This window comes from Cydia fagiglandana, chromosome 8, assembly GCF_963556715.1.
Source record: "Cydia fagiglandana chromosome 8, ilCydFagi1.1, whole genome shotgun sequence".
NCBI classification, from domain to species: Eukaryota; Metazoa; Arthropoda; class Insecta; order Lepidoptera; family Tortricidae; genus Cydia; species Cydia fagiglandana.
The window spans coordinates 6882832-6893201 of NC_085939.1; the positions used below are offsets into that span (position 1 = coordinate 6882832).

The 10370-nt window shown below is 37.9% G+C and overlaps 1 protein-coding gene across 1 annotated transcript; it reads left to right on the top strand.

The window, feature by feature from the left end:
- The first annotated feature begins 694 nt into the window (after window positions 1–694).
- On the top strand, window positions 695–10081 carry LOC134666923 (uncharacterized). Its single transcript, XM_063524228.1, has 7 exons — window positions 695–842; window positions 1448–1560; window positions 3984–4087; window positions 6072–6198; window positions 7906–8112; window positions 8429–8578; window positions 9968–10081. Coding segments are annotated over exons 3-7 (600 nt in total). The 5' UTR covers window positions 695–842; window positions 1448–1560; window positions 3984–4085.
- The last annotated feature ends 289 nt before the right edge of the window (window positions 10082–10370 follow it).

Sequence of the window (10370 nt, forward strand, 5' to 3'; positions counted from 1 at the left end):
GTGAACGTGTTAAGTAAAAAAAAACTTTATTACAACATAACTAATCTAATCTAATCTTAGAAAACGAAGAAAAGTCCCTATTAGATTCTTGGTCGGGTTCAGATATAAACATATCTTCATTACCCGAGTCCTTGAAGTCATGGTTATTGAGAAGTTGTGATATTTGCTTTTCATCAAACGCTAGAATAAGAAAAAAATACTTGTAAGTTAGACCGAACGTACTACCGTAAGTACAAATTATTTTGACCAATCACGAACCTCCTTAAATATACAGGTTTCTTTGAAATATTGTTTATTCTACAATATTTATAATTTAAATATACTAATACATTCGTATGACAACAGAAAAAACAAGTGGTTAGTTGAATATAAAAGGATAATCTTACCTCGTGCTGGCCAGCGACCTGACTGTGTGGACATCTTGCGAACGAGTGACACTGATACTGACAGTTGACTTTACCTGTCTAACATGGCGAAATTGACCATAGAATAGAATGAGAATGACCGTGTCAGAGTTGCCGTTGTAAAAAACACTACCCGGTAAATGGGGAATAAAAAAATTGTACTTGAGTAAGTACATTAGGCAGTTACGCCATGTATGTAGTTAAAATGTCAGGTCTGAAGTGCTATCCTTAATTTGGACTTGTACAAGTACACGGGGACTTACGAGACTATAACGGTTTTTAAACAGGAGCAAATAAAAGAATCATTGGAAACACTGGCCCAGGAGACAGAAAAACGTTTAAAAGATGTAAAGGAGCGATATAAATTGTTGAAGGAACGTTGCCAAGCTTTGGTTGAAGCACAGCACTTGAAATGTCTGGAATACTTGCCTCAGAAAGGTACTTATACCATCGCCCACACTGTTAACTGTCCATCGGTGGACCTTATGCCTTTTGTATTAAGGTCGTCCGATGTACAGTTAAGAGTGTTGCTGTTTGCACATTTATAATCTATGTAATACTAAAACAATCTACTACGTAATGCAGCTGATAATAACAATATCAATTGGTGATTGATATACAGTATGTATCAGAACGAAAGGCAAAGAAAGAGACCCATTTACGTTTAGAGTTAGACCAAGAATAGTCTGCAGCGGATTTGATAGCCCACGCAGTGAAAGTGTTATTTTAAATGCAAAATTCTGTCAAATTATGACGTAATAAATGACACTTGCACTGCGTGGGCTATCAAATCCGCTGCAGACTTTTTTTGGTCCGACTCTAGGTCATACTGAGCAACCTTTACTATGGGACCAGACCCGAAAACGCGGAAAAGAAATTAGATGTTTCATACATTTTGCTGGTCTGATGTTCAAATTTCCTATGGGAGAGTCAATTTTTTTTCGCGATTTCGGGGTTGGTCCCGTAGTAAAAGTTGCTTTGCCTTTCGTTCTGATACATATTGTAAGTATATACTTAATATGTTTAAATTATTTTTTCAATAGTTCCATGTTCATGTCAAGAGTTAGACATTCTATGTGACCTGCAAGCAACTAAAAACGCCCTAGGGCGCGTCAATAAAGACCCGGAGCTCAGTGGTGCAGACAAGAAAGGATTGGTAATATTATTTTTTGTAGTTACCTACTTAGTAGGAATTTTACGATATGCCTGATCTTACGATCGGCCGCCGACATTTTCATACAAATGTAGTAGTAGGTACCTAATCATTCCTGTTGTATTTTGTTAGAAGTGCTTTTTGTACTAAGACTGACTAAAGTAGCATGAGGTTTCGATAGGAAAGCATTTTACAGTACATATGGTCCTATTTTCCCGCACTACTGCGTAAAATAGCACTTTTCGTGCGTATGTCAAAAGTTTAAAGGGCCATATGTACTGTAAAACGTTATACGATACACATGCGAAAAAGCTCTCTTTTCTGCGCTTGTATCGTAAATAACAATTTCACTTAATCTTTAGGTAAGTACCTGATTACGTTAAAGCAGTGGTGGGCAAAGTACGGCCCGCGGGCCATCTCCGGCCCGCAAATGGATTTTATCCGGCCCGCCGCCGGCCCTATGAAATAATTAGTATATGGCATTGGCCCACGATTATCGCAAATCAACATAAATTTTGGCTACAATTCTGGCCCTCCACTTATATTTCTTAAACTTTCTGGCCCCCCATGAAGAAAGTTTGCCCACCACTGCGTTAAAGGGTATCTACGTAATTCTATTAGTTTCGTGCAAATTGGTAGAAAATGGTTGTCATACGTTATCGTTGGTTACGTTATCGTCGCTATAATATAATAATATGCAAGAATATGCAATTATGATACCTATGTACTGTGTATACTTATATACTATTGTATACTTACTGACTAATAACGATGTGTTATTAATAATAAATTTCATTTCATTTCATTTCATTGCATTTCATTTCATTTCATTTCATTTCATTTCATTTCATTTCATTTCATTTCATTTCATTTCATTTCATTTCATTTCATTTCATTTCATTTCATTTCATTCCATTTCATTTCATTTCGCTATCTAACATAAAAATAATTAGAACGGCAATAAAAATGGATTATCACCTACCAATAGAGTGATTTTCGAGGAAGGTTTAGGTGTGAGTATGATTTGTAAAAGGTTTGGAGTAACTACATCCGTCCGAAGCTGGGGCGGGTTGCTACAGTATAGTATACATACATATAGGTCTTTATATTACTACATACTCGTAAATGTATAGGAACTATTAAAAATTTGAAAGTAACTCTATGTATAGGTACTATTAAAAATTTGAAAGTCTCTGCTTTAACTGATTTAGGTGAAAATTGGTCTGCAAATAGTTAGAGGCCGGGGGCAGCGAGTGATTGATTGCTCATACTTAGTGTAGATACCTATATAGAATAGAATAGAAAGCAATTATTCGTGACAATAAAATTAATAAATGAAACAACAAGTAACACAATAACACGGTCACGAAGTGTACTTATATAGATACTTACCTACATATATCATACAACAATGTCTTATATAAATATATATTCAAATCTCTGGGCACCGTTTTGCTTAAAATACAAGCATTGCTTATTTAAAGATTACAGGCGTATGAGAAAACACACGTACGAAGACCATTTTTCAGAACAATAAAGCTTAATCGATTTTTATATTCGATAAATAGATATTATAAAATATTATTCATATATATGTAGCTAAAAATAAATTAATTTTCATCGAAAACAGCTTAAGCATTCTTGGGAGATCCTTTTGAAACTGAAATGAATATGTATCTATATATTAAAAAAATTCATAAATGTTTAGCAAAGTATGAGATTAGATAACCTTACAACACTAAAAATCTACAAAACTTTGTTTTCCTAAAATTAAGTAGCTACAACAGTGTTCGGTTTTCGTCATAAACCACCGAAATTACTAGTCATATAAATTCAAACGACTACCAAAGAAATATTATTGGATTTAGAAGCATGTTGGGAATGAAGATCATACTCGTAAAATAATATTTTCAGGGATTGATATAATGCTTTGGGGGCATTCCACGATACTGTCGCTTACATAATGCAATTTTTCTAATACTTCTGGAAATGCTGAGTAAGCGATATTGGGTCAGGTAATATTTCCTGACTTGGCTAACAAATTGGCAGTATATTCTCAAGATTCACGTATTTTATTGAGGTAGCTGCCATACAAGGCAAAAGCGTTATGTAAGAGACAGTCTTGTGGAATGCCCCTTTGTAGGTTTGGAGCATGGTAAACGATATACTATGTGAGTGGCATCACCCTTTGCCTGGTAAAAGGTTGAAGGGGACGAGGACCACAATATTATAATCTCTCTCTGTATATACCTACTTATCATGGGCGTACGCAACTTTTTTTAATGGGTGGGGCAGAACGGACGGACATAGGGGACGCTGGGTACGTTGTAACAGGGTACGGTTGAAACAGAATTTCTTAGCTTACCGTGGGTACGCCTATGCTACTTATACCTACATATATATATACAACAATGTCTTTTCAGCAGAATCGACTTCAAAACGAGACGGCCGAGGAGTTGCAAACCGAAGAACAAACAATTGCAAACTTGCAGAACAAAATTGAAGAACTACAAGAATATAAGAAAATAATGTTGTTATCTTCTATTATATATATATATAAATGCAAGTGTCCTGACTGACTGACTGACTGATTCATCAACGCAGAGCCGAAACTACAAAAGCCAGAAAGTTGAAATTTGCACACCAGATTGCATTTATAAAGTGTACAAGAGATAAGAAGCGATTTTGAGAAATTCAACCCCTAAGGGGGTTAAAAAGGGGATGAAAGTTTGTATGGGTTTAAAGTTTTCTTTTAAGCTAGGAATTTGAAACTTCGTAAAAAGATATATTATTAAAATACAAGAAAACTAATTTCAGCGTTTTTGAAAATTCATCCCCTAAGGTGGTGAAAAAGGGGTTGAAAGTTTGATTGGATATAAAAAAATTTTTCAAGTGGTGGACTTGAATCTTTGTATTTAGGGATATTATTAGAAGACAGGAAAAGTAATTTCAGCGTTTTGTAAAATTCATCCCCTAACAGGGTTAAAAAGGGGTTGAAAATTTTAATCCATTACAAATGCTTTGAAACTTCGTAGAAAGGCATAATAGCCGATTACAAAAAAAGTGATTGCAACTTTTTTGGAAATTCAACCCCTAAGGGGGTTAAAAAGGGGATGAAAGTTCGTCTTCGGGTACAAATTTTATTTTAAGCTAGGAACTTAAAACTTTGTAAAAAAGTATCAAATTCAAATACAAGAAAACTAATTTCAGCGTTTTAGAAAATTCATCCCCCAAGGTGGTGAAAAAGGGGTTGAAAATTTGTATGGATATCAAAAAATTTTTCGAGCGCGGGACTTGAAAAAAATTCGGGAGCGGAATTTGTATTTGGGGATATTATTAGAAGACAATAAAAGTAATTTCAGCGTTTTGTAAAATTCATCCCCTAACAGGGTTAAAAAGGGGATGAAAGTTTGTATGGGGGTTAAAGTTTTCTTTTGAGCTACGAATTTGAAACTTCGTTAAAAGATATATTATTAAAATACAAGAAAACTAATTTGAGCGTTTTTGAAAATTCATCCCTTAAGGTTAAGGTTGTTAGAAAGACATAATAGCCGATTACAAAAAAAAGTAATTGCAACGTTTTTGGAAATTCAATCCCTAAGGGGGCTAAAAAGGGGATGAAAATTCGTCTTGGGGTGTAAATTAAATTTTAAGCTATGAACTTTAACTTTTTGGAAAAAAAGGTAATAAATTAAAAAACATGAAAACTAATTCAAGCATTTTTGAAAATCATCCCCCAAGGTGGTGAGAAAGTGGTTGAAAGTTTGTATGGAGATCAGATATTTTGTGAGTGCGGAATGCGGAACTTGAATCTTTGTACAAGGGCATAGGTACCTATTATGAGAATAAAAGAAAAGTAATTTCAGCAACCAACATCAAAATCCACTTGACTTAAAACTTCATACAACTTGCTAAAAAAGAAATTAAGTACTTAATTTCAACATTGCTTGGATATGAAAATTATAGTTACTAAAGATGTAAAATATTGAAGATAAGATTCCACGCGGACGAAGTCGCGGGCAACAGCTAGTTATTTATAATTTAAAATGTTCATTTAAGATTGTGCACAAATCACGCAAGGTGTTTTACTTTTTGACGCCCCCTCTCCCTTGGTGATATTTGGTGAGGTTTTTGGCTACCCCCAACACAACCTCACGTGTATTTTTTAGATTTTTTGTCACTCGACCAAATTTTAAGATAAATAGTATTGTATATAAAAACTTGTTTATTTTTCTATTTTCGTTAAATAGTCTCGCTTTTTTGAAGTGCAGAGTGAAGATTCATGTTTAACGAAACCGAGAAAAAGTATCTATATACTCATGTGGTAGGTTCTTTTTCTTACTTTCCTTCACTGTAGAAAAATACAAGTGAGGTATTATATCCCCCCTCCCCCAACGTGATCTTTCGTGATTTTTTCGTGACTCCCCCCTCCTCCTATCGATCCTCGCGTGATTTGTGCACAGCACAAGCCCGTTAATGTTGATTTCAGAAACGCTAATTATTTGTATTTCTAGGGAAGAAAAGCTGGCATGCTATAAGAAAAAGATCTCTGCTCTTCTGACGGAAGTCGGTGTGCTACGTAGTTTTAACGGTTATAAATCCAGCGATCACGATACTCCCCAAGAAGAACTGGAAAGCCAAGTAACTACATAGTTCTATGTATAAATCATAACCACGTTGTGTGCTAAGAGCGGGTAGCCTAGCGGTAAGAGCGTGCGACTTTCAATCCGGAGGTCGCGGGTTCAAACCCCGGCTCGTACCAATGAGTTTTTTGGTTGGCTTAGGAATAGTATACATTAACCCCTCTTGGTTGAAAGGTCAGATGGCAGTCACTTTCGTAAAAAACTAGTGCCTACGTCAAATCATGGGATTAGTTGTCAAGCGGACCCCAGGCTCCCATGAGCCGTGCCAAAATTCCGGGATAACGCGAGGAAGTATAAGTAAAGACTACGTACGTTTTAATTGAATAACGCTTTTTAAAAATCAGTAACTATTATGAAAGCAAAATAATATAAATAATCGTATACATATGATTCATAATTGTTACATATTTGCCATTACTTATTTTTCAAAACGGGTTTTCAATAATAAAGACACGTCATGATTGTTTATACCTTTTTTCTAATACGTACTTTTTTAGTAAAAAAACGAACTATAGGTAAGTATAAAGGTAATATCCTTTACTAATTAATTATGGAATGTAAGTACCCCTAGACATTTGCTGAAAGCGTCTATCGGGTTCATGTAGGTAGGTATATATGTATTTACGTTATACTGTACACTGGTATACTGGTAGCAAGTGATGATTTTGGGGTCCCTTTGTTTCACATAAAGTTTTAAGTCATAATGTATTGTTTGTCGTATTATCATAAAACTAAAACCGTTAACAGGTTAGGTTAGCTTTGTTTTATGGCAATCCGAAAATGTTACGCGTTTCTGAACCAAACAAATTATGACAAACGAAAATGCGGACAAACAATACATTATGAATTTATGACTGAGGTCAAGGTTGGTTTCGAGCTCTGGGTTTCATAATCTTACTTGTACCTACGTGTTATCCGCATCCACATTGTATTGGTCGGTCTTTCGCTTATAAGTCTTATAACGGATGCTGAGAGCCTGTGTAGGGCCTGAGTGGACGCTCGAGTTGGGCGTGCAGCGTGGCGGGGCGTGCGGCGTGCATGTTAAATAAATGCAAACGTATAGGAGCGGCCTTAGTGCACGGTGCTCAAATCACTTGTGAGCCCGACGCCACGCTGCACGCCCCGCCGAACGCTCCGCTTCGAGCGTCCACTCAGGCCTTCAGTGTTGCAAACTCGGATTTTGAAAAATGCTAGACTAATATCTAGATTATGCCAAAATTATGCCAAAGATTTATGAAATATGCTAAAAAAATGCTAAAATGTCATTTAAAATTAGACACATACATTTTTCAAATTTGCCGCCTTTTTCTACTGACAAGATCTGCTTGACCAACTTTATATAGACCGTCGACGTCCATCCGGCCACAAAAGTCAAAATTCATATGAAAATATGAACCACATAAGGCGATGGCGCATATTGTTGCTGCGAAGTTGGTGCAAACTTGGCTTACACTAAATTATGCTAAAAAAATATGCCAGATGCTAAATGGAAAATTTTGGTGCCAAAGCGAGTGAAAATATGCCAGATCTGGCATTATTTATGCCAAGTTGGCAACACTGCAGGCCTTACACGTCCACTCAGGCCTTACACTAACGCGAACCACGTTCGACGTGCTGACGATTTACGTACGAATACATGTGCGACAGAGAGGCAACACGTCCAACGTGGTTCGCGGTGTCTGGATGGTCTACTTGTATTTGCCAGGTTTTCGATCTATGCTTGCAAGTGGAGCAGCTGCAGCGCGAGCGTGAGGCGCTGGCGTCGGAAGCGATGACGCGCACGCTGCTATTGGAGCGGCACGAACGCTGCGCGGAACTGTTCGCACGCGTCACGCGCGCGAAACGCGAGCTCGCCGCGCAACTCGCTGATACCGTGGATACATCCGTGCCATACGAAGTGGGTAATAGGAAGGTAATATATCCAATGATAATTCGTAGTATTGTAAATATATCGTAATAATTTAGGTAGGTACCTAACTACATATATAGGTACGTACTTACAAGAGGTACCTATTACCATTTAGCTGCAATATGCCTCATGATAGTGATACAGTTGTGGGGATACAATAAACATTTTTGGCATTACTCAAGAACGCGCTTCGAGCCTCTAATCATTTGTCTTAATCTGTAATTGGATTTATGTATAGGTATGTAAGAAAGGGATAACACATAAATTGAGGTTTGTAAAGTTTTATGAATTAGAAAAATGTATATTTAATTCTGTTCAGATTTCGAAATCGATCTCAAATACTTACCTGAGTAGCGCGAACACCTGGTCCGCGCTTCGCGTCGAGCGCGCCCGCGTGCTGCGTCTCGAGGGCATAGTGCACGCGCAAGCGCAGCAACTAGAGCGCGAGAGCCTCGTGCGCATCAAGCAGGTGAGAAGTAGTAGCCGGTTCAGTGTTGCCAACTTGGCATAAATGATGCCAGATCTGGCATATTTTCACTCGCTTTGGCACCTAAATTTGCCATTTAGCATCTGGCATATTTTTTAGCATAATTTAGTCTAAGCCAAGTTTTCACCAACTTGGCAACAACAATATGCGCCATCGCCTTGTTTGGTTCATATTTTCATATGAATTTTGACTTTTGTGGGCGGATGGACGTCGAGGGATATATAACTTTTTTAATGGCAACTAAATTCAGTTATATTGACCTCTGATTGTTTCGTGGATCAGGTCGGGCGAAAATTGTCCCATCTGATCATCATCATCATTTTTTAGCATACATCAAAAAAATTTGGCATAATTTTGGCATAATCTAGAGATTAGTCTAGCATTTTTTCTAAATCCGAGTTGGCAACACTGAGCCGGTTGGAACTCGTGGAGTGCGTACGGTGCGAGTAGACGTCACGTGCACGTCAGCCTCGGTGGGGTTGAGGAGAGTTGAGGAGCATCCTCATGCGCATTAAGCTGGTGGAAGTAGGCCTTTATGGCTCCTCTACACGATGGGCCAGCGCCGGCCACTCCAAGGGATGCAGCCATGCGGTAGAATGAGATAGGAATATCACTTGCTCCCTCTAACCCATAAATGCGTCCCTTGGATTGGCCGGCGTTGGCCCATCGTGTAGAGGAGCCATTAGCTATGCAGGTAGGTAAGCCACGTTGGTGCGCAACGCGGATAGAGTGCACGTGTTTCACCATTTACATCAAGCAGCTGTAAAAAGTAAAACCAAGCAATAAGTGCTGCAAAAAAAAACATATTTAAAAAACACGCTTAATTGTATTATTGTTGGTTGTGTTTAATTTCCTTAAAAGAAGAAACTCGTCCAAACCAATCTCGAGGGGTCTACTTTAGTAGCTACCGAAGAGATCCTCTGTCCATCTTCTGTTTTAACATCAGATCAGTACCAGATTATTGTAGTGTCATACTTTATTGCATTGCGTACAGTCAGCGTCGTACCTATACACGTCATGCACCATATTAATATTTGTATGGCGTACCGAACTACATATACATATATTAATACTTTGGATGCTATCTACTATACGACGCTGACTGTACTGTATGGGTACAATATATATGTAGGCATATACTTATTTACAAAATTTCAAATCGTTACGGTTACTAAATCTAAGTCAAAATCGACTTGTAACATTTTATTATGCACATTAATTGTTAGTTTTTAGTTCTTTAGCTAGTCAGTTACAAGCTAAAAGAGTAAAAAATACTTTGGTCCTCCCTGTGTAATTATTATTCATATAAGGTTTTTTTCTGTAACTTTAACTATTTATTTCTCTAGTATATTAATGACGTTTGTCGATTAGGACCACCGGCGCGCGCAACTCGAGCGGGAACTCCTACGAACCTGGGCCACCGGCTCCCAATCCCAAAGCAAAAACACCTCCTTATCTGCCATACCGAAGGACTCGAAGGAGTAACGCGTCTACCGCAACACGGTTTCTGCGACGGACGGCGCGACTCGGGAAATGAACTAGAGCTTCACTAGATATGAAAATAGTACAGATATGTGACGTTCCACAGCAAAAGGTACGATATTGTTATCGCCGACCCAATATTATTGCGGCCGCCATATCTAGGGAATCTCTAATTCATTTCCCGATTCGCGCCGATTATCATAATGTCTTCGCGTCGGAAGCCGGCGGTGTTGCTCGAAGCTTCGCGTAATTTAAGACACGGGGTCGTCGTCGGTCTTTTCCGCATTCAATA